The sequence below is a fragment of the Passer domesticus genome, unplaced genomic scaffold (genome assembly GCF_036417665.1).
Source record: "Passer domesticus isolate bPasDom1 unplaced genomic scaffold, bPasDom1.hap1 HAP1_SCAFFOLD_81, whole genome shotgun sequence".
Taxonomy (NCBI): Eukaryota; Metazoa; Chordata; class Aves; order Passeriformes; family Passeridae; genus Passer; species Passer domesticus.
Genome location: NW_026990178.1, coordinates 145,868 through 172,613, shown reverse-complemented (window position 1 = coordinate 172,613; position 26,746 = coordinate 145,868). Strand labels below are relative to the sequence as shown.

Genomic DNA, 26,746 nt, shown 5'->3' with positions numbered 1-26,746 from the left:
ATTTTCCCTTTACAGTTATTGCCCATTACTGGGTTTTATACTGGGGGCTGGAGTGAATTGCCAGCTGTTCTTTGTTCTCTGTCCTTGGTTGTTTTGGGTCTGTTGGTTCCTTTTGGAGTCCAGCTGTTCTCCAGCTGCTCTCCCCACAGCTCTGGCACTTCCCTGCCCTTCAGTGAACCTTTTCAGCTCCTGGAGCTGGACAGGAGCTCTGGAGGTGGACAGGGTCCCCTGGGGGTGAGGTGGCTGCTGGGACAGGCTGAGGAGCAGGGTCAGGACCTGCAGGAAGCAGCAGGAGCAGCACTTGAGTCCAGCCTCTGTTCCTTCTCAGCCTGTCCCACATATCCCTCAGTTTTGGGTTCATCAGGAGCCCAGCACAATTAGAAGATAGTGTTGCAGCTGAACTATTCCAATGGACATTGTTCCAGCTGTGTTTCCTTATTTACATTTTTGAGAGCAGCTCTGTTTTTTGTAAGTTTTCCTTTTATCACAAGTGCCAGTTTTCTTTATTTCTTTGAGATGGGTTTTCACAGAATCCCAGGATGGTTTGGGTGGGAAGGGACCTTCAAGACAATTTCATTCCAGCCTCCTGCCACGGGCAGGGTCACCTTCCTCTGTGCTCCAATCCCTGTCCAGCCTGGCCTTGGACACTTCCAGGGATCCAGAAGCAGCTACAGCTTCTCTGGGCACCCTGTGCCAGGGCCTCCACACCCGTGAAGGAAAAAATTTCTTCCCAAAATCTCATCCTACCCTGCCTCTGTCGGTGGGAAGCCATTCCCCCCTGTCCTGTCCCTCCAGGCCCATGCCCAAGGTCCCTCCCCAGCTCTCCTGGAGCCCTGTGGGGCAGTAGAAGGGGCTCTAAGGGCTCCCTGCAGCCTTCTCTTCTCCAGGCTGAGCTGTCCCAGATCTCTCCTGTTCTAGGGATTCGGGAGTCTTGACTTTCAGGTTGTTGCTGCAGAGCAGAAGTTCCAAGGAATTTTGTCTCTTATTCTCTGGCTCCATCTATTTTTAATGTTAATTCTTTGGTTTCAACATCTTGTACTCCAGCCAGAACTGACTGGCTGATTTCAGAGAATTCCTTGAGGAAAACAGAATCCTTTGTCCCGAGCAAACATGGTTGAGGGTCGAGCAGGCACTGTGAGGGTCGAGCAGACACTGTGAGGGTCGAGCAGACACTGTGAGGGTTGAGTAGGCATGTTGAGGGTTGAATAGGTGCTGTGAGGGTCGAGCAGGCACGGTGAGGGTCGAGCAGGCATGGTGAGAGTTGAGTAAGTGCTGTAAGGGTTGAGCAGGCGCCGTGAGGGTCGAGCAGGCGCCGTGAGGGTCGAGCAGACACTGTGAGGGTCGAGCAGACACTGTGAGGGTTGAGTAGGCATGTTGAGGGTTGAATAGGTGCTGTGAGGGTCGAGCAGGCACGGTGAGGGTGGAGCAGGTGCCGTGAGGGTCGAGCAGACAATGGTGAGGGTCGAGCAGGCATGGTGACAGTTGAGTAAGTGCTGTGAGGGTTGAGCAGGCGCCGTGAGGGTCGAGCAGGGACTGTGAGGGTCCAGCAGCCATGGTGAGGGTCGCACCTGGCCTGAGCTCTACACAGGGGTGGGGGAGGCAGGAGGTGTCTGTGCTGGGTCTCCTGTGTGTGCCAGGCAGGGCAGGGGTCATCCCCCGTGCTGCTGCAGCCTCTCTGCTGCTCTCCCGTGGAAAACCCAGTGTCTCCATTTTCTCTCCCGTTCTCTTCCTACTGCTGCCCCTCCCTCCAGGTGCCCTCAGCCCCCCGGGCCCCTCACCTGGCCGGCAGGGAGACGCGCTTTGTAAGTGCTGCTCGTGGTGTGCGGTGTGCGCTCTGCTCGCTGCCGCTGCTGCGCTGCCCTGCGCTGCCCCGCGGGGCCACAGGGGACCCCACGGGGAGCCCTGCATCCCCAGGGGGGCCTGGCATCCCCAGGGGATCCCCACGGGGACCCAGCATCCCCACAGGGTCCCCGTGGGGTCCTGGCATCCCCTGGGGCTCCCCGGGGGAGCAGCACCCTGGTGGCACCTGAGGGGCTGCTCCCTGTCAGCTGCTGCTGTGGTGGCACCTGCCAGTGCTTGGGGAGGAGCTGCGGGGGGACGGCTTTGCTGGGGCTGGGGCAAGTGTGCAGGGTGGGGATGGGCCCAGGGGATGTGCCAGGGACCAGGAGCGGGCAGTGTGCTCAGGGAATGTGCCCAGTAGCAGGGGATATGCCCAGGGACCAGGACCTGGGGATGTGAGCAGGAGACAGGAGCCGGGATTGTGACCATGGGCCAGGACCTGGAGATGTGCCCAGGGACCAGAGGCAGGGGCTGTGCTCGTGGGCCAGGACTGTCCCAGAGTTGGGCTCAGAGTTTGGAGGTGTGCAGAAAGCTGTAAGGGCCTCATCACACAGCACAGGGGCTGGGAGAGGCTCATGCAGGTGGGCTCTGGCCTGTCCTCACTTGAAAAAGCAGGTACTGTGGAACCTGGAGCTCCCCACACAGGGTGGGCCGTGGGGCAGGGGTCAACTAAAGGCTTTCAGACTCCAGATTTACCCCTGTATTTCTGTCTGCAGGCTTCCATTAACTTCATTACATCGCAGGATGACAGTAAATCAGTGAGTACAGCTGCCCTGAGACCTGACTGTGCTGTCCCTGTGCATCCCCCAGCACATGAAGCTTGTTTCTTCCTCCTCTTGACTCCTGTTCTGTCTCCTCCAGTCCTCCACTATGCCTCAAGTTTGTACAAATGCATCAGGTCTTAAATATGGTCCATCTGAAAACCCAGCCTAACAGTTTTTGCAGCTTTTGTTGCTGTTTCCCCTCGCAGATTCCCCTCCTGCAGGTTTTGCTGGCTTACCCAGTTCCTGCTGCCACTCTCTCCAGTTGCAGGTGCTCTGCTCACTTTCACACAGCATCCAGCAGTGATGGTGACATCTAGGAGAAGTTTTAGCCTCTCACCTCTGCTCCAGTAACTGCATTTCTCATCAGAGCTCTGACTCAGTCTGGTTCGCTTCCTCCACAGCTTCTGCCAGTTCCCATTCCTGGCTGATGTTCCCTCCTTCCATCCCTGGTGCTCACATTTTCTGAGCTTGGTCACACTTACCATACCCTGCCAGTCCTTGTAGCTGCTGCTGGTATGGCAAGTGCTTCCTTTTGTCCTGGCCTTCTCTGCAGTCCACTGGTGTTGTGTAACCCTTCCTTGGCTGAGTCTCCTTTGGTGTTGGCTCCAGGAGCTCTCCCTGCCAGTCCTGCAGCTGCAGCAGGCAGCACAGCTGAGGAGAGAAGTGGGGGTGCACGGATTTGCATGGATTTGTTTATTCACCCGCATGGCAGACACCTCACTGCCCTAACTGCTCGTTTCTCTTCTCTTTTCCCCCCCTCATCCCCCTCTGCCTTCCCCACGCTGTCCTGGGCCCTGGCACGAGCAGACCAAGCCTGGCGTCATTCAGCCTCTCTCCCGCGTGCGACCGAGCGCTGCTGTGGCACACAGGGCCGAGGAGGGGGACAGCCCCAACCCCTTCCAGCCGCCCCAGCCCTGCTTCAGGACCCACAGCTCTGTAAGTGGCCAGGCTTCCCTCCCCAGAGCCCTGTGGCTGCCTCGGGGGCTGCAGTGCCGTGTCGTGCAGGAACCCTCCCAGAGGTGGCTCTGGTTTGTGACCACTTGCCTGCTCACCCTGCTTTGGTGACCACGTGCCTGGTCACTCTGATTTGGTCACCACATGCCTGGTCACCCTGCTTTGGTGACCACGTGCCTGTTCACCCTTGTTTGGTGACCATGTGCCTGGTCACCTTGGTTTGGTGACATGCCTGGTGTTGGCCCATGCCCCAGTCTGGGCTCCCTGAGAGGGACCCACACTCCTCACAGGCAGGGCCAGGTCAGTGCATCCCTCCTGTTTCTCCCCAGCTGCCCCATGTCTCCATGGCCCTGTCCCAGGAGTCAGCACTGCTGAAGCTTTTGTGGCCAAAATGCCCAGAGCAGATACAGGTTTAGAGCCATATTTGTGAGGTGTTGAGTTCTGTGGAGACATAAATCTTACAGAACCTCGGTACTGGCATCTTGGAGCAAAAGCTGATGCCATCCTGCTGATGGGCTTTATGGTTTGCAAATGATTGGTTTTTCAAAACAAATTTTTTTTTTTTTTTTTCAAAACCTTGGTTTTGAAAGGTTCATGTTCCTGGGGCTGTTGGTTGATGGGGGAGAAAAATTCAGGTCTTTTTGTCTTTGTCATGAGGGAAGACCTGTGTCCCTTCAGTATAAAAGTGGAAGGAATAGTGGAAGGTGTCCCTGCTTCCACAGGAGGAGGGACTGGGTGGGCTTTCAGTCCCTTTCTACACAAACCATGCTGGGTGGGATTCCATGAATCCAGCCCTTCTCTCCCTGCTGGAGCTGGAACAGTGTGATACCAAAGCAGAGACCTGATTTGCAGGCAGACAGCTGTACAGAGTGCATGGAACTGGGCATGGTTCACATTTCACAGGCTCTCCTGATCTCACTGTGCTGTCCTTTAGCCCATGCAGGAGCATCATCTGACAGCATTGTTTAGCCCTAGTCCAGGACTTAGGAAAACCAGAAGGCCTGGAGCTGGGTTAGTGCAGCTGGAGGGATGAGCAGCCCAAGGGGATTTACTTTCCAGGAGAAGGAAGGTTGTGGTGCCATTGCCCCCCACCCCTGCCATTTCTGTGATGCTTTGAGCAGGTCCCCCCAGTGCTGTAGGAGGGCTCACAGGGAAGGTGGGTGAGGAAGGGTCCAACAAAGACAGTGACAAGCACTAGGAAGGTCCCCTCAGACCTTGTTAGATGTTTCCCAGTAAATGTAATTCTGCAAAGGAAAAATTTGAGATCAAGGGCAGATCTCCCCATCACAGATCCCTGGATCAGATCCTGAAATCAGGGGTGCTTTGGGTTGGGAGGGACCTTAAAGACAGGCACACCTTCCACTGGAAGTGCTCTTGTTCAGCCCTAAATAGAAGTCAATGTGTAGCTGTCCTGTTCAGCCCAAAAACCCTGCTTCAGGTAGGCACTTGCTGGTTGAATTGGGTGGAAATCCTCAAGGACTGGGACAGCAATGTGCCCTTGGCCAGAGGATCTGTCACAACGTTCCCATTAGGTCAGTGAAGATCTGTGCCACCAAAAGTGCCATTCCTTCACTATCCATGGAACAGAACAGGCTGTGGCCCTCATGCTGCTGTGTACAGTGTGTGTGCAGTGTCTGCTCCTGGTGGTCCTGCCCAGGGCTCAGCAGCACCCTTCCAAGGCTTACAGATTCCTTACGTGTTCCCTGACCTATTCCTTCCCCTATCCCCCTCACCAGGCTCTGCAGCCAAGCCTTGGATGTGTTTCCTACGTGGTTTTTCCCCCCGGTGCTCACCTTTGCACCTGTCTGTCCCGCAGCCAAAGCCGTCGCCGCCGTCGCCACCCTCCCCTGATGAGGTGCCCATCAACGTCAAGCAGGCCTACAAGACCTTTGCAGCAGTGCCCCTGTCCCAGCCCCTGCTGGGGACACAGGTAACCCAGCTGCTGGGGACACCAGCCAGGGCTCAGCAGGCCAGCATGGAGGGATGTGTGCCCTGCAGGGACAGCTGCTGCACAGCAGGGACCCAGCCAGGTCCTGTGGGAGCTGCAGTGGGTTGGTGATGAGATGTTCATCCTGGCAGGGTCCTGTGTTGGTGATGAGATGTTCATCCTGGCAGGGTCCTGTGTTAGTGATGCAGATGTTCATCCTGGTGGGTCCTGTCTGTCAGGTCCTGTTAGAGTGTGCAGATGTTCATCCTGGCAGGGTCCTGTGTTAGTGATGCAGATGTTCATCCTGGCAGGTCCTGTCTGTGCCAGGTCCTGTTAGAGTGTGCAGATGTTCATCCTGGCAGGGTCCTGTGTTAGTGATGCAGATGTTCATCCTGGCAGGTCCTGTCTGTGTCAGGTCCTGAAAGCTCATGGAATCTCACACATGGTTGTTCTCGCCAGACACTGGGATACTGATGTACAACCAGGCAAAGGAATTCTGAAATTCCAGACTCCAGGGCCAGGCTAAACCTGTGCTGGGACATTTTTGGATAGATTTTGATCTTCGCTGGGACTCTTCCTTTTCCCTGCCATCTAGCTGAATCCTGGAACAGTCCAGGCTGGCTGAGGCCTTGGAGGTCATTGCCTCAGTTCTCCCTACAAAACAGGGCAGCCTTTGGTGCTAGAATCCTAGAATTCTGGAATCCTAGAATCCTGGAACATCCTTAATTGGAAGGGACCCACAAGGATTATCAGGTCCAGCTCAGGCTGGACTTCCACCATGGGCCTAAGAGCATTGGTCAAACGTCTCCAGAGTTGTAGGAGGTTGCTCAGACAGATCCACTCAAGTTCTGAATTCTGAATTCATTTTTTGAGTGTTTGGATAGAGCCAGAGATCATCTCCTTGCTCTCTTTTTGTGGGTCATTTCAGTTTGTCTAATGATAAAACTTCTTTCTTTTCCATAACTAGTTTGCAGTTCTCAGTTTGCCCCTATGGATTCCTGGTTAACAGATGGATTTTGTGGATCAGTTTCCTCCCCCTGTAGTTCTGTTCATCCAATATCTGTTACGCATCCCAGTAAATACAGATTTCGTTCTTTCTGATGGCATCTCTGCTTCTTTAAAGTAAATTTTGGTTTTGTCTTTGATGTAAGCAAAGTGTGAGTGGCTCCTGCCAGCTCCTGTGAAACCCCTCCAGCCCTAGCTCAGCCCCTGCTCCTGTTTGGTGCCTCTTTCCCCTGATTTTCAGTGTCTCCCTTTCAGGTTCTGTTTAACCCTCAATTTAACATAAAATCTCATTCCTGACCATTGCTAAACCTTGTTAAACCTGTGCAAATTCTGGGACAGTCTGGGGACCTGTGTCAGCTCACGTGGCCTTGGGACACATGGCTAGAAACTTCCCTTTTAAAACATGCTTATTTCTCTCTGTTCTTAGGAATTGTCTGGTCAGAGCAGCACAGAAAACACCAAACTGGCCTCGGAGGTGAGTGCTGGGGCTGGGAAGGGTGGGAGCCATGGGGTGTGGATGGGGAGATGGGGTCATGGTGTGGGAGGGCTGGGGAGGAGGAGGAGGAGAGGATGGGGCAGCTGGCAGAGCAAGGGATGGGGTGGCATGGGGAGGGTGCTCATGGGCAGTGCTGTGCCTGGGTGGCCCATGGGCAATGGTGTGGCTCTTGCAGGTGACTGCACACAGCCCTGGGGGACAGCACAGCCCTGAGCAGAGGTCCTTCCGTGAGAGGCAGAAGTATTTTGAGATTGAGGTGAAGCAGCAGCACCTGGACAAGCCTCCCAAGCGTGTGTCCTTGGTGGGGGAGGATGACCTGAAGAAAATGAAAGAGGAGGAGGGTACGTAGGAATGTGTGCACAGAGGTTTGTGCTGTTAAGTGATTTCTTTCCCACGGAAATGCAGCATTTCCAGAAGCCCAGGGGTGGTTATTGTAAGGCTTGGGAATAATTTGAAGTGAATGCTGAAGAATTCTGTGGATGCTGCACTGATACTTCTTGGGCTGGTGAAGTGCTGTAGTTTAAGGTGTCCTGTATCATGGAATCACAGAATGGTTTGGGTTGGAGGGACTTTTAACCCACTCAGTGCCACCCCTGCCATGGGCAAGGACACCTTGCCTCACACCAGTGGCTCCAAGCCCCATCCAGTCTGGCCTGGAACACTTCCAGGGATGGGGCAGCCACAGCTGCTCTGGGCAGCCCATGGCCCACCCTCCTTGGGCAGGGTTCCTTCCCAAATCCCACCCATCCCTGCCCCTCTCCAGTCTCCTGGGGCCCCTCTGGTGCTGCAGGGCTGCAGTCAGTTCTGCCTGCAGCCTTCTCCTCTCCAGGCTGAGCAGTTCAGCTCTGACAGAGTTCTCCCTGCAGAGCAGAGGGGCTGCAGCCCTGGGAGCATCCAGTGTCCCTGCTCTGGGCTCCGTGCCTGCAGCTGGCAAACCCTTCAGTGGCATTTGTAAAGCCACTGCACACACTGGGTCTGTGCCAGCTGAGTGGCATCCTCACACGGGACTGTCAGCAGGGCTCAGACCTCTCAGAGCTCACTTGCTGCTTTAGGGGTGCACGAGGAGCTACATTGCTGCTCTCCTTTTTGATGTCATCTCCTCTTGCTTGAGAGTTACTTTAGGAGGTGATAGGGAACAATGTGAAGTGGAAAAAGGCATTTTTACTGAGCTCTCCAGCCACTCGTCTCCAAATCATGCCTGGACCTGGCATTGTGCTGTCCCAGCTGTGGAACCTGGCATTTGCTCTGGTTCAGTTTCATGCCACTAATGGCTGCCCAACGTTCCAGCCTGTCTGGACCCTCCTGTAAGGCTTTATGGCCCTTGAGAGAGTCACCAGCAGCTCCCAGTTTGGCATCAGTAACAGAGTGTTACTGTTGCATTCAGCTCCTGCAGGCAGATAAAATTATTAATAAAAATCTTACCCAGAGCTGACCCGAGGCCTGAGCCCTGAGGAGCACCCCTGGGTGACCTGCAGGACACCTGCCCCAGAGAGCTGCCTGCTCCTGTCTCCTCAATCCCTGACCCTCTCATGATGTGTGCTCACCAGCAGAACTGTCCCCAGGGCCACTGCCACATGTGGGGCCAGCAGCAGCACCCAGCCTTGGCTCCTGCAGGAGGCCAGGGGGGAGATGCAGACTTCCAGGGCTCTTCCTTCCCTCTGGGGAAAGGGCAGGAGAGACTGTGCCCGATTTCCAGTGTGAGCTTGAGAACACTGGGAAATCTGCCTGTTGGGTGTCCAGGGATGGAAGTCTGGTGGATAACGAGGAGGGAACTGAGGAAACCATGCAGTTTGTTTCATCTGAAGCATTGGTGGAAGTGTGGAGGAACAAAGGTGTTCATGGAGAGGGGATGGACTGAAACCAGCCCAGACTTGCAGGAATGAGAAGCATAAGGACCTGCCCAGAGGTCCCATCCTGGGGGTTCAGTGTCAGGACTGAATCTCTTAGGGGTTCAGTGTCAGGACTGAATCTCTTAGGGGTTCAGTGTCAGGACCTGCCCAGAGGGGTGCAGTGTCAGGACCTGGCCACAGTCCCATCCTGGGGGTTCAGCCAGTGCTCTCTGGTGTAAGCTGCCTCCTGTCTCCCTGGCAGCCCGCAAGCTGCAGCAGCAGCGAGCCCTTCTGCTGGAGGAGGAAGCTGAGGAGGATGAGGAGGGGAGGCAGGCACCCGAGGCCGTGCAGTCCAGCGTCATCATCGAGGGCGTGGAGTACAAGGTGGAGAGGCTGAATGGAAGGAGCAGCCAGGCCCCAGCAGCTCGGTAAGACAGCACCCTGTGCAGGCACAGCCCTGTGCCCCCACAGGTCAGAGTGTGCCAGGAGCTCTCAGGGGAGAGGCCTGGGTGAGGTTTCTTCTTCAGCACAGAAAAGGCCAAGTCTTGCATCTCGCTCTTCCAGGGAGCAGCTCCTTCAGCTGTGCCCCAGGGTGTGCAGAGAAGTTGATTTTTAGAGACAGATGCTTCAAGATAAGCTGAATGATAAAGTGATGCTAAAACAGGTTTGGGGGTTTTTTAGGCTTTTGTTTCCCCGTTCTCTGGGACCTGGCCTCCAGGTTACCTTGATTTTTTTTTGTAATTCTTGGGCATAGAACAGAGGAATGAGAACAGGGTTCTCAAAGGCTCCAGATAAATTCAGAATGCACTGCAGTAAAGCTGAAGCTGTCCTTATCTGCCTTTGAAGTCTTTGGGACAGACAGTCTTCTCTCCACAAACACTTCTCAGTCACAGTGGCAGAACACACCCAGACACGTGCAATCTCATTTCTCTCTGTTGTTTCTGCCCAATCTCAGTGGAGGAGCTTCTCACATAATGATACCATGAGACCCTAACCCCTGCCCCTCCTGAGCTGAGGCAGCTCCAAGGAGGAATGCAGTCACACGCAGTTTCTTGGTTCTCTGGGAAGCCCCACTGATCCCTCCTGTTCTCATCCTGAAGTATAGGATGCTGAAGAACAGGAAACCTGGATCCATCAGATGACTTTCAGTTGCTTATTATTTATGTTTGAATGCAGGGGAGGCAGTGGAAGAGACTGAAGTTGTGTTTCTTGAAATAATCTTCCTCATGCTGGAAGAGAAACTGAAATTTAATTAAAATAAACTTGAGCCCATCTTGTGGAAGAACTTAAAATAGTCAAATTAATCTGTTAATGAAGGTATAAAATCAGGATCAGGTGACAAGTGTTTCCAAAGGGAATCTTTCTTGAGCTCCTCTGTTTGGAATCCCTTTGTGCCACATCTAACAAAGCCAAATGTGAGGTCCTGGTTCCCGGGACTGAAGGGTTAGATCTGGAGAAAAAGAAAGCTCATCAAATATTTTTATTAGAAAAACTGAGGAAAAACTTTTGTGTGTGTGTGTGGGTGCAGGGTGACCTGCAGCTGCAGGAAATGAGCTCTGATATTCATGTGGATGTTAAGGAGATCCCCACAGCAATGTTCACAGCACTGGTCATGGAAGGCTGTGACTTCACCCTGGAGCAGTTGTCGCTTTCCTGGGGTGGACCTGTGCCAGCCTTGGCTGGGTGTGCAGCCTGTGGTGCTGCAGCTCACAGAAGTTTTTTTTCCAGGCCCTTGGAGCTCAGTGAGAACAACAGCTCACAGAGGAATTCCCTGGAGGAGGGGATCAAGCCTGAGCACAGAACCAACTCCATGTCGGGGTGAGTGGGGCAGGGGCTGCAGAGTTCCTCCTTTTCAGCAGCCAGGGGCTGGGGGAGGGAGGGGAACTGAGCAGAACCAACTTCATAGAACCCAGGATGGGCTGGGTTGGAGGGACCTTCAAGACCCTCTGCTTTCAACCCCCTGCCCTTCAGGGGCTGCTCCAAGGGCAGTCCAAGCCCTGTCCAGCCAGAAACTCCTTACGAGGAGCTTTCTGTGTCCTGTGTCCTCCCCACCCACGGCAGCCCGTGCCAGTGGCACTGGGCAGTGAGCAGAGCTGTCAGTGGCACTGGGCAGTGAGCAGAGCTGCCAGTGGCACTGGGCAGGTGAGCAGAGCTGCCAGTGGCACTGGGCAGGTGAGCAGAGCTGCCAGTGGCACTGGGCAGTGAGCAGAGCTGTCAGTGGCAGTGGGCAGTGAGCAGAGCTGCCAGTAGCACTGGGCAGGTGAGCAGAGCTGCCAGTGGCACTGGGCAAGTGGACAGAGCTGCCACTGGCACTGGGCAGGTGAGCAGAGCTGCCAGTGCCTGGCAGGTGGGCAGAGCTGCCAGTGGCACTGGGCAGTGAGCAGAGCTGCCAGTGGCACTGGGCAGGTGAGCAGAGCTGCCACTGGCACTGGGCAGGTGAGCAGAGCTGCCACAGCCCAGCAGGTGAGCCGTGGTGGCCCCACAGCCCAGCAGGTGAGCCGTGGTGGCCCCACAGCCCGGCAGGTGAGCCGTGGTGGCCCCACGGCCCGGCAGGTGAGCCGTGGTGGTCCCACAGCCTGGCAGGAAAGCCGTGGTGGCCCCACAGCCCCCTGTCCCCTCTCTGGCAGGCTGAGCCCCGTGGATCCCGGCGCTCCCGTGCGCACAGCCAAGGCCGAGCGGCGGCACCAGGAGCGCCTGCGGATGCAGAGCCCCGAGCTGCTGGCCCAGCAGGACAAGGAGCTGTCCCCAGCCGAACGCCGGGCCCTGGAGGCAGAGAAACGGGCCATGTGGAGGGCAGCACGGTGAGCCAGAGTTCCCTGCCCTTCTGGGACAGACAGGGCAGCTCCTGCCTGTGCAGGGGCTAAAGGAGTGAAACCAGGGAGTGGGGATCCTTTCACAGAGTGGGGCAGCTCCTAAAGGAGTGAAACAGGGAATGGGGGATCCTTTCACAGAGCGGGGCAGCTCCTAAAGGGGTAAAACCAGGGAATGGGGATCCTTTCACACAGCAGGGCAGTTCCTAAAGGAGTAAAGCCAGGGAATGGGGAGCCTTTCACACAGCGGGGCAGATTCTACACATCTGGGACCTAAAGGAGTAAAACCAGGGAATGGGGATCCTTTCACAGGGCAGAGCAGCTCCTAAAGGAGTAAAACCAGGGAATGGGGATCCTTTCACACAGCAGGGAAGCTCCTAAAGGAGTAAAACCAGGGAATGGCGATCCTTTCACACAGCAGAGCAGCTCCTAAAGGAGTAAAACAGGGAATGGGGGATCCTTTCACAGGGCAGAGCAGCTCCTTAAGGAGTGAAACCAGGGAATGGGGATCCTTTCACATGGCAGGGCAGCTCCTAAAGGAGTGAAACCAGGGAATAGGGATCCTTTCAAGCGCAGATGTTGAGGGAGGTTGTGCAGGACCTGTTCAAGCAGTGCCCAGCACTGGTGGCCTGGCTGAGCCTGTCCCCTTCTGTCAGCACAGGGCAGGGGAAGGCCTCCAGACTCCCCCAGTGCCTGCCCAGCCCTGGACACGGGAGCTCCCCATGAACACGAGCCCAGCTGAGTGTTGTGGTGGCTGTGTCCTTCCCTCACACACCATTCCCACCTCATTTGTAACCCTTTTGAAATGGTGTCACTGAAGCTGCCAGGTCACATGTCCGAAATGAAAAATGGATTTCACATTTCCAGTGTTGCTGGGCTGGAAATCCTGCTGCAGCCAAGACACTGGCAGGATCTGGCCATTCTCATTCTTACCACATGAGCTGTTCCATCAGCCATGAAAGACTGACTGAAAGTTGTTCTGGAAGAATGAGACCTTCCTAATTCAGAACTTAAGACTTGAAGCTAGTCCAGACGTTTACTGCATCATAGAATTCCTTCCAAAAATTACTCAGGCTGCTCCTACTGATAGTTTTTCTTCTCCTGATATTCCTATAGGAGACATTCAAAGGACAGTCTGAGCTGTCTCTTTTGGGGTTTGGATGAAGCCTGGAGAGGACAGGATTTTAGAAAAGACTGGAGGGATCACTGGGAGCAGTTCCAGTGTTGTTGCTTGACATGGGTGATCATGGGGCTGTTGCTTCCAGGGAGGCTCCCAGAGTGGAGAACTGCAAAGCAGGGAGAGCTGGACTGATGTTCTGGGGCTTTGAGCACATTTTTTCTGAGACTGGTATTCACAGAATCCCAGGGTGGTTCAGGGGAGAGGGACCATCAGGGCCATCCATCCCACCCCTCCCATGGGCAGGGACAACTTCCACTGTCCCAGGCTGCTCCAGGCCCTGTCCAGCCTGGCCTTGGACACATCCACGCCTCCAGGGGCAGCCACAGCTACTCTGGGCACCCTGTGCCAGGGCCTTCCAGGGAAGGATTTTCCAAGGTCCCCTCTAACCCTGCCCTCTGGCAGTGGGAACCCATTTCCCCTTGTCCTGGCACTCCAGGTCTTTGTCCAAAGTCGTTTTCCAGCTGTCTTGGAGCTTCTTTAGGGACTGCCTTGCTCTGCCATAGCCTTCCTTACGGGGTTGGAGAGACCACCAAGCTCCTTGTGCTGCAGGTGCCTGGAGAGGGCTGGAATCACATCTGTGTCTCAGGGAGAGCTGTCAGGACTGGAATCACATCTGTGTCAGGGAGAGCTGTCAGGGCTGGAATCACATCTGTGTCAGGGAGAGCTGTCAGGGCTGGAATCACATCTGTGTCAGGGAGAGCTGTCAGGGCTGGAATCACATCTGTGTCTCAGGGAGAGCTGTCAGGGCTGGAATCACATCTGTGTCTCAGGGAGAGCTGTCAGGGCTGGAATCACATCTGTGTCAGGGAGAGCTGTCAGGGCTGGAATCACATCTGTGTCTCAGGGAGAGCTGTGAGGGCTGGAATCACATCTGTGTCAGGGAGAGCTGTCAGGGCTGGAATCACATCTGTGTCTCAGGGAGAGCTGTGAGGGCTGGAATCACATCTGTGTCAGGGAGAGCTGTCAGGGCTGGAATCACATCTGTGTCTCAGGGAGAGCTGTCAGGGCTGGAATCACATCTGTGTCTCAGGGAGAGCTGTCAGGACTGGAATCACATCTGTGTCAGGGAGAGCTGTCAGGGCTGGAATCACATCTGTGTCTCAGGGAGAGCTGTCAGCTGTCAGGACTGGAATCACATCTGTGTCAGGGAGAGCTGTCAGGGCTGGAATCACATCTGTCTCTCAGGGAGAGCTGTCAGTGTGAAATTGTGCCAAAAGCAGCCATCAGTGTGGCACTGTGCAAGTGTCACATCCTGCACAGACTTGTTCTTGGTCCTTGGGCCTCCTGCCAGCCTCTCCTGGAAATGCACATCCCTGTGCAGAGGGGCAGTGCCCAGTCTGCCATCCCTTCCCATGGGACGTGCAGGTTTCACTCCCTGGTGCCTCCACTTCCCCTTCATTCCTCACACTCTGGGGAGGCTCTCTGAGTTCCCAGAGCTCTGGTTCATGCCCAAGCATGAATGAATCCAAGGAATGCTGTGATAGAAGCTTTGTTTAAGGTGGGTGTCAGAAGGAGAAGCAGGATGTTACCCATGCAGACTTTGGGAAGCAGAATCTCTGCTGCTGTTCCAAGTGAGCAGCTCCAGTCTGGGCACTCTGCTCTTCCAGGAGCTTGGTGTTGCCAGCAGATAAACCTGAAGATGCTGGGAGGGGATAATTTTAGGTGATGTGATGATGTGATTTGCTCCTGTATGTTGCTGTTTATCAGCCTGTGGTCTTGGGCCAGCTGGGACTTGGCTGGAGCTGCTCAGGGCACAGTAAAAGTTTCACATGACACTTCAGGAGGGTTAGTGAGTGTGGAGCACCAGGGGTTTGTCCGCTGTGGGCACAAGAGAGATCTCTCATCCCAGACCTTCACTCTTTTAAGTGTGTTTTGTCCATGGAAAATGAGACTAGCAAAACAAGAGCCTTCCTGAGGAGGGAGTGCCTGTCAAGGAGAAGCTGCCTGAGCTGTCAGATCCAGCCCCACTGTGTTGAATTTTGACAGAACAGGGCTTCAGCTCCACTTTGCTTCCAGTGCCAAGGCCCAGCTTTCTGTGCAGGTCCTGGAGAAGGGCCTGGCTGGTGCCCTGGGCAGGAATCAGTCAGTCACTGCAAAGCTCCTTTCTGTGAGACAAGGAGGGATGTTCCCTGCTGCCACAGATCTCCAGGAGGATCCGGGGCCCCTCTTTCCAGCTCTGGAATGGGCACAGGGATGTGGTCAGGTCCTGTCTCCAGAGGTCCCTGTGCTGCAGGGGAAGTTCTGCACTGCCCCACTCAGGGGGCTCAGCCCCACCAACCCACTGGGTTTGTTCCTCCCTTTCTAATCTCCTGTCTTCTGCTTCTTTCCAGTTCTCTGCTCTGTGCTGTCACTCATGACCCTTCAGTCTGCACCTCCTTGAGCTTTCCCTGCTCTCCCTGTGCCATCAGTGCCCTGCCAGGATGTGTGATGCCCCCTTCCCCCAGCACCCCCCGTGCTCTCTGCAGACACAGGGATCCATGTTTCACACGGGTTCTGGGCACACACAGCCCCTGGCACAGTCATGGAGTCATGGAACAGTTTGGGGTGGAAGGGACCTTAGGGCTCATCTGGTTCCACCCCTGACATGGCAGGGACACCTCCCACTGTCCCAGGCTGCTCCCAGCCCCATCCAGCCTGGCTTTGGGCACTGCCAGGGATCCAGGGGCAGCCACAGCTGTGCCAGGGCCTCACCACTCTCACAGGGAACAATTCCTGCCCCAGATCCCATCCATCCCTGCCATCTGGCAGTGGGAGCCATTCCCTGTGTCGTGTCCCTCCATTCCTTGTCCCCTGGGAAGAGGGAGGTTCAGAGGCTCTGGGGCACACCCTGGGGCAGGTGCCAGCCAGGCCCATGAGCATTTTGGCACACACTGGTTTAGGGACACGCTCACCCTCAGGGTCCCAGGACAAAATGTGTGTCCTGTGCTTGGCCATCGTGTTCCCCTTTCCTTGGTTCAGCTGAGGTGTATGGAGCACATGGTCAGTGTAGCTGAGAGGCTGTCCCACGTGTGCCCAGAGCCTGACCCACACTCACACACCCTCTGACCACCCCACAGCCTTTCCCCTGGGGCTGGAGCTGTTCCTGTTCCCTCTCAGCTCAGGGGAAGGCAGCCCTGGATGTGGGGACTGATGGAGCTGATGTTCCTGGGCAGTCTCAGACTGCCCCCAGGGGCTCCTGCTGCCTCAGCAGTGGCCAGGGTTGGGTGGGATCACATCTGGGACCAGGGTAGCCCAGGCTGCCCCGTGTGTATTTCCCCTCCCCAGGGTACGTTCCTGTATCTGTTTCTTTCTTTTCCTGTTCTTGTCTGCTGCAATGTTCATCACCGTCATCTCTCCCTCCTCCTCCTTCTCCTGTTCCTTCTCCTGCTGCTCCTCCTCAGATCCTCAGCTCTTGAAGACAGTGTTAAGCAGTACGAGCAGGACCTGGCCAGGAGGCTGTACCAGTCCCGGCAGCGGGCTGCTGCTCCCGGGGCCAGGCCAGCTCAGATGGCTAGCCCAGTGCAGAGCCACGCCTCGAGAGTGCCTGGCTCAGGAGGCCAATCCAGGTGTGCACTGCCCCTCCCCACAGCTGCATGCTCCTGTCTGTGTCCCCGTGCCCCTCTGGGGCCTCCTGGGGCAGGAGGACGTGGGGGTGGTCCCTGCTGCCCACTGCCCAGAGAACAAGGGGGGATGCTGGGGCTGTCTGATGGGCAGGAAGGAACAGACACCTGGACCCACTTTTCCACAGCTGTGTCACAGAGTCCCAGTGGGGTTGGAAGGTACGTTAGAGATCATCCAGTTCCACCCCCTGCCACAGGCAGGGACACCTTCCACTAGAGCTGGCTGCTCAGGGCCCCATCCAGCCTGGCCTTCATGACCTCCTGCAGGCTGAGAAGGGTTAAGGTGCAGCACACTGAGCCCAGAGGAGGGTAAAGCCCCCAGGACTGATCCTGCTCGTGTGATCCTTGCAGTTTTGTCCCCAGCTCAGGTCACTGTCCTGTTGTGTGGCACTCTGGGGCTGCCCGCAGCTTCTCAGTGTGTTGATCCATAGCTTCAGGCTCTGTGTGTTTGGCACATGTGGTCCCATGTGTGTTTTGGGATGGCAGCCAGCCCAGCTGTCCCCCTGCCTGCTTGGGCACCCTGGGGGGCTTTGTTCCACCCGGCTGTGCCCGGCCCAGGGCTCTGTCCCTGCCCTGCCGCACACGGGTGGCACTGTCCCCTCTCCAGCACTGACGGCCTCTCCTCCCCACCCCGTTCCTGAGGCAGGATGAAGTCCCTGGAGCAGGATGCTCTCAAAGCCCAGATGGTCATTGCCAAGTCCAAGGAGGGAAAGAAGCGCAGCACGCTGGAGCAGCTGGCAGAGTCCCCCTCGCCCGCGCCCACGCCATCGCCCACGCCGCTGGAAGGTACAGAGCTGCTGCTGCTGCCTGCAGGGACAGGCAGGGCTGGGGGCAATTCCCTCCTTCTGGGGGGCAATTCCCAACTGGAAGGTACAGAGCTGCTGCTGCCTGCGGGACAGGCAGGGCTGGGGGCAGTTCCCTCCTCCTGGGGGCAATTCCCTCCTTCTGGGGGCAATTCCCTCCTTCCACCCAGCTGGAAGGTACAGAGCTGCTGCTGCCTGCAGGGACAGACAGGGCTGGGGGCAATTCCCTGCTTCTGGGGGGCAATTCCCTCATTCTTCCTGCCTGGAAGGTACAGAGCTGCTGCTGCTGCTGCTGCCTGCAGGGACAGGCAGGGCTCTGGGGGACAGTTCCCTCCTTCTGGGGGCAATTCCCTCCTTCCACCCAGCTGGAAGGTCCTTGGGGGCATGTGGGGACAGCACAGGGATGGGGCTCACCTGTAGAACATGTGACAGCACCTGGGGCAGAGCTAAGGTTCCAGGGAACAGGGTGGGAACACATGCTGATTTTCTGAGAAAGCAGTGAAGAGGTGTTGGTTGGGAGGGCAGAAGGCAGGGCCTGCCCTCAGTGTGGTGTCACCACTCTGATGCTGCTGGTGGCTGGGGGTGGCTGTCCCACAGCCAGCCTGTCACTAACTGTGCTCTTCTGTCCCCTCCTACAGATTGCAGCCCCAGGAACGTCACTTCCCCAGGAAGGCTGGTATGATGTTCTCCTGCTTGCTTTTGTCACCTTTCCTGAATCCTGGCATTCCCTGGTTGCTCAGCTGTGCTGGGAGCTGTGGGTCCCCACCTAATCCTTGAGCCAGGTCTGGCTGCATGGTGCAGGGGAGGGTGAGGGGTCCATGGATGGAACTTGGCCAAACTCCTTTATTGCAGCTCCCAGGGACATCTGCTTTCTGTCCCCTATTTTATGATGCCATCCTTTCTGTGACGCTTCACCTCCCTGTTCAGAAAGTTTTCCACCAGGTCCAAAAAGCCTTTCCCCATGCTCAGAGGGCCTTTCTCTGGTTCAGAAAGCCTTTGTCTGAGTTCTGAAAGCCTTTGCCTGAGTTCTGAAAGCCTTTCACTTCACTTCAGGGGCTTTGGCCCTGTGTTTCCTCAAGAGCACAAGGCAGACCTGCAGCTGCAATTAGCATTTTCCTTTTCCTAGCCCTGAGTAAATGCCATGGGCCATTGTTGCACAGCACTGCAAGAGCTGGTGAGACAGACCAGGGAAAGCAGCAGAGAGGGAGCCCTGTCCTGCCAGGTCACCCCACAACAGCCCTGGGCTGAAATTCTGACTCTGCTCTGGCTATCAGAAATCTTGCCATGAACTTCCCCCCAAACCAGCTTTCCTACCAGGCTTGGTGTGCACCAGCATTTCACTGGAGCAGTGATGTTTCCTCTGTGGCTCAAACCCCTCCTGCCACCAGGAGAGCTCCAAAGCAGTGTCCCAGGGGTGTCCCAGGCTTTGTCCAGGCACTCCTGCCTCTCCCTGAGGATGTCCCTCTGCTTCTGCTGGGATCTCTGCTTGCACTGCTCAGCTTGCTGCTGCCTCTCCAGCCGTTCTCTCCCTCACTCTCTCTTCTCTGTTTCTTCCCTTCTGCTGTCCCTTCTAGTCAATGTCTGAAAAGAAGTTTGACTACCGGGAATTTGCTGCTATTCCTTCCTCCAAACCTGTTTACGAAATCCAGGTATAAACTGCATGCTGAGCCACCTCTGCATAGCTCAGGCCTTGGTTTGGTGGAGGAGCTGAGGCTGAGGGGTCTGGGGGAGCCCTCTGCAGAGGCCGTGCCTGTGCAGGGGCAGGGACACCAGTCCTGCTGAAAACTCAGGGCTTGTTGGAGGCTTCAGCCAAGAGGGGTTAGGAAAAGGTTGGTCCAGATGGTTTTAAAATTAATGACAAAAGATTTGCAGATAGAAAACATCTGCGTCTTCACCAGAATGGCTCCTGAAATATTTTTAAGTGAAAGATGAGAACTAAAAGGGAAGAAAAAGTTATAGAAATGATGGCTAGCAAATGCCAAATTGGAGCAGATGTGAAGTTCAGCTGGGCTGTGCCTGGTGTCCTGGCCAGGAGCAGCTGGGGTGCCTGCTCTCAAGCTGTAGTTCTGCTGGCAGTGAGCTGGGGTGTCAACACCTGCTTCTGAGAGTGAAAGCCATGGTGAGGTGCTTCTCCTTCCTCAAATGGGCTGCTTTAAGCTGTTTTGTCATGGATTGCCAGCTCTGGAGGTGATCCTGGCCCCTGGCCCCTGTTCTGGAGGCCACTGGAACCAATCTTGTAGGTCTGGGAGCTGTAACTGCCTGGGTCAGTCAGTCCCTGACAGTATTTGTGACAGGTGAATTGAGCAGATACCCTGTGTCTGAAGGGTTTTAGGTGTTTTTTTAGTTCTGTATACAGAGCATGAAGCAGATTCTGTGTGTGGAGAGCCAGCAAGCACTGCCACACTGGGCTTCACCTCACTGTGGGGACACAAAGGTGTGTCACTGCAGACAGGCTGGCTGTGGCAGAGCTGCAGGGTGAGGATTCTCAGGCACTTTTGCTTTATTTGGTGTCTGTTCTTCACTGGCACCTGTCCCTGGTGGTGCTGTTCTGCTCCTGGAAGTGGTTCCTCATTTTCCTGGGGTGCCTTCCTTTGGAAGGTGCCCCTCTCCAGTTCTGTCCCAGGCGAGTTGGGGACTGGCTGCTTGAGCCCTGTGGCAGCTCCAGACCACCCAAATTTCCCCAGGTACAGCACTGGGTCTGCATGCAGCTGAGAAGGTGCCTCCAAAGGAGGCTGCTCCTCCAAACCCTCAGGCAGTGTCTGTGGGCGCAACAGTTCACAGAATCCTGGGATGGTTTGGGCAGGGAGAGACCTCAAATCCCATCCCATCCCACCCCTGCCATGGCAGGGACACCTTCCCTGTCCCAGGCTGCTCCCAGCCCCATCCAGCCTGGCCTTGGGCTCTGCCAGGGATCATGGGGCAGCCACAGCTGCTCTGGGCACCTGTGCCAGGGCTGCCCACCCATGGGCAAGGATTTCTGTCTCACATCCAACACAAATCTCCCCTCTTTCAGCTCACAGCCTTTTTTCTTCACTCTCTACACTTTGTGCCTTTTGTGTTTCTTCCTCTCCTTCCTGCACACAGACCAGGCCAGGGTGCTCGACCCAGGCACGAGAGATTCCTGCTGGAGTCTCTGTGGCAGTGTCCCTCTGTGGCAGTGTCCCCTCTGTGACAGTGTCCTGTCTGTGCCCATGTTCTCTGTGTGGCAGTGTCCCCTCTGGGCAGTGTCCCCTCTGTGCCTGTGTGCGCTCTGGGCAGTGCCAGTCCCCTCTGTGCCCGTGTCCCCTCTGTGGCAGTGTCCCCTCTGTGCAGTGTCCATTCTGGGCAGTGTCCCCTCTGTGCCCATGTCCCCTCTGGGCAGTGTCCACTCTGAGCAGTGTCCCTCTGTGGCAGTGTCCCCTCTGTGCCCGTGTCCCCTCTGTGCCCATGTCCCCTCTGGGCAGTGTCCACTCTGGGCAGTGTCCCCTCTGTGCCTGTGTGCCCTCTGGGCAGTGCCAGTCCCCATGTTCTCTGTGTGGCAGTGTCCCCTCTGTGCCCATGTCCCTTCTGGGCAGTGTCCACTCTGGGCAGTGTCCCCTCTGTGCCCCTGTCCCCTCTGTGCCCCTGTCCCCTCTGTGCCCATGTCCCCTCTGTGCCAGTGTCCCTACTGAGCAGTGTCCCTCTGTGGCAGTGTCCCCTCTGTGCCCGTGTCCCCTCTGTTCCCATGTTCCCTCTGTGCCAGTGTCCCTACTGAGCAGTGTCCCTCTGTGGCAGTGTCCCCTCTGTGCCCCTCTCCCCTCTGTGCCCATGTCCCCTCTGGGCAGTGTCCACTCTGAGCAGTGTCCCTCTGTGGCAGTGTCCCCTCTGGGCAGTGCCCCTCTGGGCAGTGCCAGTCCCTTCCCCTCCCTGGGGTGTGGGAGGGGGCTGGGGAAGCCCTGGGCTCAGGTGTTAGAGGTGTGAATGATCTCATTTCCCTTCCAGTCCCCTGATGCAGCTGATGACCTCAGATACGGCGATGACCGGAGTAACTCAGGTAAGCCCAGCTCAGCCCAGGCCAGGCCCAGGCCAGGCCCAGGCAGTCCTGGCTGCTCTGCTCACTCTCTGCTCTGGGTCTGGAGGGTCCCCCTGCCTAGTGGATCCACCCTGAGGAGCTCACCTTCTGTTGCTTGAAGCCATGCCATGTTTTGTCTGTTCTAGAATGACAACTCCGCGCTCACCGCGTTCATTTTGGGTAGGATATTTGCATATTTGCATCATTTTCAGTGATGACTAATTTTCCCAGTGTGCTGTGTTACAAGCATGCCTGTTTTTCTCCAGTTTGTGTCCTGGAGTGGCAGTAGGATGTGGCAGGGAGGTTTTGGCCTCTGCCACGTGCTGCAGGTGCATGATGTCCATGCAGGGTCTGCCTCGTGCCCCTTTTGCTGGCACGGGGACTGGTGCAGGTAAATTCATCCCAGGTACACTCGTGGGCCGTGCCACCTCAGTCAGCAGGAGTTAAAGGTGTGGAGCTGGACCTGTGGGCTGTCCAGCTGGGCTGTGTCTGCCTGTCCCACTGTAACAGACAGCTGAGACTCACCCAGCTGGTTCCAGGGGCTGGGCAGAGCCTGCCTGCTGTGTAGCCTCTAACAGCTGGTGCTGGTTTGCTTCTACCCTTTTTTTTTTGCATGTTTCACCCCTTTATTTAAAAAACAAAACACTTCCTTTTATCTTGACAAATTCCTCTGAGTCAAGGCTGCATCCCAGACAGCTGACCCATGGCTGAGCTGTTTCCAGGAGGTTCTGCTGCAGGACTCTACACAAACTTACTTTCCTGAGAACAGGATCTGTTCTTCATCTCTCAGAGTCATCCTCTAAGCTCTGGGTTATTCTCCTGAGGTTGTTTGTTCAGGCAGTGCAAGAACTGAGAGCTCAGGGAAGGTCTGGGGAATAGCAGCTGGTGCTTAGGGCACCCAGAGCTCACTGTTGCCTGTTCCTGCCCTGTGGGGCCCTCAGATGGGATGAAAACCAGAAAGAAAATGTGGTGCTCATGGAGAGACCCAGCCCTCAGTGCTGAAGTAATGCTTAAATCAGCTGTGCTGTGTGTGGGGCACACAAACAAGAAGCAGGTTTTTCCCACACCATCTGGAAGGGATGGAGGTGAGGATGCCAGTCAGCTGTCCTGGCATGGGAACAAGCTCTCCTGGCTTTTTCAGAGCCCCCCATCCCATCTCACTCTCCCAGGCAGTGCAGCATTCCAGCCAGCATAATCAGAGTTGTCCTGGATCATGGAGTTATGGCTTTTTGACTCACAGCAATTCTGAAACTTTGTGCTAGCAGATCATTACAACAGGAACTCTGAGGAAATCCAACTGCAGGAAAGTGTTGGCATCTCACTCTTCCCAGCACACCCTCATCCTCTTGCCCATGCAGAAACAGTTCCTTCCATTCCCTGGTCTGACTTCTGGATTTAAAAACCTTTATTCCAAGGTTTCCATGAGGCCGTGAGTTGCTGAACTGCAGAGTAGCAGTTCAGGTGGAACCAAGCAATGTTCCCTTTGTTGTGGCATGACTTCTCCAGACCACCTGGAGACTTTTGCTCCCCAGTTCTGTAACCCCAGGTTGCAGAAGCTCCCCTGATGACTGTGTGCTGCTCCTGTTACTGGAAAGCTGCCTATGGGATGTGAGGAGCTGCTTTTTCCCTGTGCTCCTTGCCCACCTGGGCTCTCTGGTGTGGGCAGCAGCTGCCACAGGAACGGTGCCTCCCCATCCTGCGCCTGCCCTAATTGCTGTTGGCTAATGAACTCTGTAGCTCTGTCACTCAGGAACCAAACAGGTGCTCTCTGCCCTCCTGTGGCTTTAATTTATCCCTGTCCAGCCTTTCTTAGCCACATCACTACTCCAAGGACTTGCATCCATCCTGTTCTTCTCCAGACTTGCATTTCAGAGGTTCTTTCCCACCAAAATGCCAACACAAAACTGGAATTTCTGGATTCATACCAGTGGCAATGCCTGTGCTTTCCTCCAGTAGTTCCTGTTTTCTCTCTGACATCCTCAGGATGTCAGCAGTCCCTGGTCAGGAATGTCACCTGTCCCTGCAGTCCTGACCTGTGAGCTCTGGTCAGCTCCTCAGAGCAGCTCCCTGCATCCAGATGGGCATGGCACAGGGGGTGACCCTCACCTGATTGCCCCTGTCCTTCCCTGAGGGTCTGGATCCTCCCATCCAGCCCCTGAGGCACAGCAGCTGTCCCACCATGTCTCTGTGGTGCCCCTGAGTTTAAAGCCTTCTTTCTGTGAACCAGACTCTCCTCCCCCTCTGTGACAGAGGGACCCCTCAGCCCCTGCAGACCTGGGCCAGGGTGGGTCCCTGCTCTGGAGAGCAGAAGCATTTCAGGACACTCGATGTTCATGCAGCTTGCACTCCAGTCATGTTCCATGAACAAAGGATGTTACAGGCAGGTGTCTCCTCACACGTGGCTCTTCCTTCCCAGTACCCACAGTGCTCCCTACATGAGCTGTGGGTCACCAGGGGGTTATACTGGGAGTGACTGAGACCAGTGCTGTCCCAAATCCAGCACCTGGGAATACCCTGGAACACTCCTGAAAGTCTTCTAGGCCAGGTTGGACACGGCTTGGAGCAGCCTGGGACAGTGGAAGGTGTCCCTGCCTGTGGCAGGGGTGGGATGGGATGAGCTTTGAGGTTCTTTCCTACACAAACCATTCTGTCATCCTATGATAGCCTGAACATCTGCATTAACTGTGCCAGCTGTGTGCTGCCAGAATCACAGCATGGTTTGGCTGGGAAGGGACTTTTCAGACCACCCAGTCCCACCCCTGCCCTGAGCAGGGACACGTTCCATCAGACCGAGCTGCTGCGAGCCACAGCTCCTCCGGGCAGCGTGTGCCTCACCAGCTCACAGGGAAGGGTTTCCTCTCAGGATCTCACCTGACTTAACCAGGGCTTGTCCTCAGATCCAAACTCCTCTTGTCGTTGCAGTTCCCCGGGAGCAGGACGGGCAGCCAGAGGAGGAGGACGCACTGGGAGCAGGGGATCCATCGGCAGCAGCTCCCTCAGCCCTGGAGGACATGGCCCTGTACAGCAGCAAGCGGAAGCTCCGGCACAGCCGGCGCAGCCTGGAGACCGCTGTCCCCACATAGGTGACCCTGGGCAATGGACTGGCCTGGCACAGCCTGGGCAATGGACTGGCCTGGCACAGCCCTTCGGGAGCTCCAGGGACAGCAGCAGGCTGCCCCTGCCTACAGACTCTGGATGGGACTGAGCTCCCCGTGAGCTCTGTGGCCAACTGACTCCTCTGGGGCTGTGAACCGCCCTCGTCTCTCACCCAACAGTGCACTGGGGCACATCCCAAAACTGGGACAACACTGGACTGACTGCTGGCAGATGGAGAGGAAGGGTGGCCAGGACAGTGGGCAGCTTTTTAGCCTGTAAATATTGTGTGTGGGGAAGAGTAGGACAGGGAGAATGTAGGAGTGTGAGAGTGTGTTGGGCTCCAGCTGTTACTGCCTCAGCTTGGGTTTTGTAGTGGTTAAAAGGAGCTTCTCCTCTGGTGGGAATCAGGAGGAAGGTCCAGCCTGCCTTTACTCCTATTTAGTTTCCAGTCTTTTGCCAAAAAGCATCTCCTCCCAGCTCCTGCACTGTGTCACCTCACTTCCCTTTGGGAGTGTTTGGGAATGGGAAGCTTGGCGGCAAAAAGAAGGAAAAAAAGAAAACAAAAACCACCAGAATTCCAGCAAAGTGCCTCCCTCTGCCACTGGCACTCTGTGCTCAAGGAAAACAGAGCCAGCTCTCTGCCACCTGCCTCTGCCCTGGTGGGACACTGCTCCTGCTGGGGCTTTGTGCTGTCTTGGGACAGCTCCCTCCCTGGATGGGCGCGTCCCCCTGTGTCACCACGGTGGGAGCCACTCCAGAGCACACGAGTGGAGGAGTCTGTCCTGGGGCACTGGGGCTGAACTGGTCAGCTGGGGAGGAATGGGACGGGGCCCTCAGCCAGAGCAGGGGTGCAGGGGTGTGTGACAGCAGTGGGAGCAGCACAGGGGGCAGGACACGGCAGCAGAGGTGGCAGGTGTGACAGCAGGTACCTTAGTGGGTGGAGTTCAGGAACTGGGGATGGGTAGAACGTGGAGTTGCTGGGGTCACGTTGGGAGTTACAGGATCCTGCACATGGAGATGCTGGTGGGGAGTCCACAGTGCCCACGCTGGCTGTAGGGTGGGCAGGGATGTCACGGGGTGCGTGGTGTGGTGTGGGCTGGCAGGGAGCACCAGGAGCACCACGGAGCAGAATGGGGCTGGCCTGTGCCTTGCAATAACCACACAGTTCCACTTTGCCAGCTCATTGGCTTCAGGCCCCTTCCCGTGGAGGATGGGGAAAATGCACGTTTGCCCACACAAGAGGGAAAAAGGAAAATGAGAAATGAGTGGGGGTGTGAGCCTTGGTTTCCACAAGTGGAACGAGGGCTGTGAGCAGGTTCTGAATCGTGTGAGCTCTGCAGATGTGGAGGTCACAGCTGCTGCTCCCAACTCTGCCATCAGCCTCTGCTGCCACTAGTGAGGGGAAACAACCCTTTTCTTTTTCTTTTTATCACTGCCTCTCACCGTGAGGAAGGTCCGAGCTCGGCACAATCCCGTTCCCTTCCATTGGTGCTCTCTGACTCCCCAGTAAGACCAGGGTTGGACCTTGAGCCTCACAGTGGCTGGGCACTGACAGGCACATCTGCTTGTACATTTGCTGAAGGAAAGAGCTGGATGCAGTTTTTTGGGTGCAGTTTTTTAGTTGAGCCTCTCCTTTCATGCCAAAATCCAGCGGATCATTTTAACTGACTCTGTATGTTTTGATTTTACAGACTTGTGAAGGGGAACTCTGATAATCTCACACTGCAGCTGCAGCTGCCTCCATCATCAGCAATTTGAGCTTTTCCTTTTTAAATCTAATTTTAGCATTTGCTTTTTAACAAGAGCAGTTTTGGAAACAATCCTGGCTGGGTTTTGGTGACTAACTTGTGATTCTTCTCTCCTTTCCCTGTGCGGTACCTGGTGCCAGGCTCTGGATTCTCTCCCGTTCTCTCCCAAGAGACTCCGAGGGAAAATTAGCGCATCAAGACTGTAACTAGTGAAATTTGTACAACCAAAGAAATCTATTTTGTGGTTCAAGGATAATAAAGTTTACTTTACATTTTAGAGCCTTTAGTCACAGTGGTTTGCCCTGTGTCAAGTCTGCAGTTTGAGCATCAGTGCTCTGCTGGTGGTTGTTACTCACTGCATGATCCAGCAAAGATGCTCCTGGTGTTCCTGCTTTGGGGAGCAGGAATCAATGCACACCCCAGTTACTGCCAGCTGAGAATATCAATATTAGGAGTAGGAAAGAAAAAACAACATGAAACACAGTGATACCAGCAAGATCTTCAGTTTCTTGGCTTTCCTTATTTGGCTGTGTTAAAAAAACAAACAAACAAAAAAACCAAAACAAAAAAGCTCCAACACTATTTTGTTTATATTATTAAAGTTTTTAAAAATAGTTTGTCTGGTAAAAACCAGCCCCACTTCCTGTAGCTCAGTCAGGTTTTCCC

At 55.6% G+C, this 26,746-nt stretch overlaps 1 protein-coding gene across 15 annotated transcripts in view; it reads left to right on the top strand.

Moving 5' to 3' along the window:
* SCRIB (scribble planar cell polarity protein) overlaps window positions 1-26,357 on the top strand; it is a 110,598-nt gene extending 84,241 nt beyond the window's left edge. For 6 of the 15 annotated variants that reach the window (XM_064407158.1, XM_064407148.1, XM_064407147.1 and 3 more), the window contains 15 exons: window positions 1,752-1,802; window positions 2,556-2,597; window positions 3,411-3,539; window positions 5,374-5,487; window positions 6,917-6,964; window positions 7,161-7,326; window positions 9,077-9,242; window positions 10,543-10,632; window positions 11,442-11,615; window positions 16,185-16,349; window positions 17,050-17,189; window positions 17,845-17,882; window positions 18,781-18,855; window positions 21,167-21,218; window positions 24,159-26,357. In XM_064407158.1, the coding sequence (XP_064263228.1) occupies window positions 1,752-1,802; window positions 2,556-2,597; window positions 3,411-3,539; window positions 5,374-5,487; window positions 6,917-6,964; window positions 7,161-7,326; window positions 9,077-9,242; window positions 10,543-10,632; window positions 11,442-11,615; window positions 16,185-16,349; window positions 17,050-17,189; window positions 17,845-17,882; window positions 18,781-18,855; window positions 21,167-21,218; window positions 24,159-24,319 (1,611 nt within the window). In that variant the 3' untranslated portion in view covers window positions 24,320-26,357. The remainder of the gene's footprint in view (window positions 1-1,751; window positions 1,803-2,555; window positions 2,598-3,410; window positions 3,540-5,373; window positions 5,488-6,916; window positions 6,965-7,160; window positions 7,327-9,076; window positions 9,243-10,542; window positions 10,633-11,441; window positions 11,616-16,184; window positions 16,350-17,049; window positions 17,190-17,844; window positions 17,883-18,780; window positions 18,856-21,166; window positions 21,219-24,158) is intronic. The other 9 variants (XM_064407155.1, XM_064407151.1, XM_064407145.1 and 6 more) reach the window with 6 other exon arrangements.
* The last annotated feature ends 389 nt before the right edge of the window (window positions 26,358-26,746 follow it).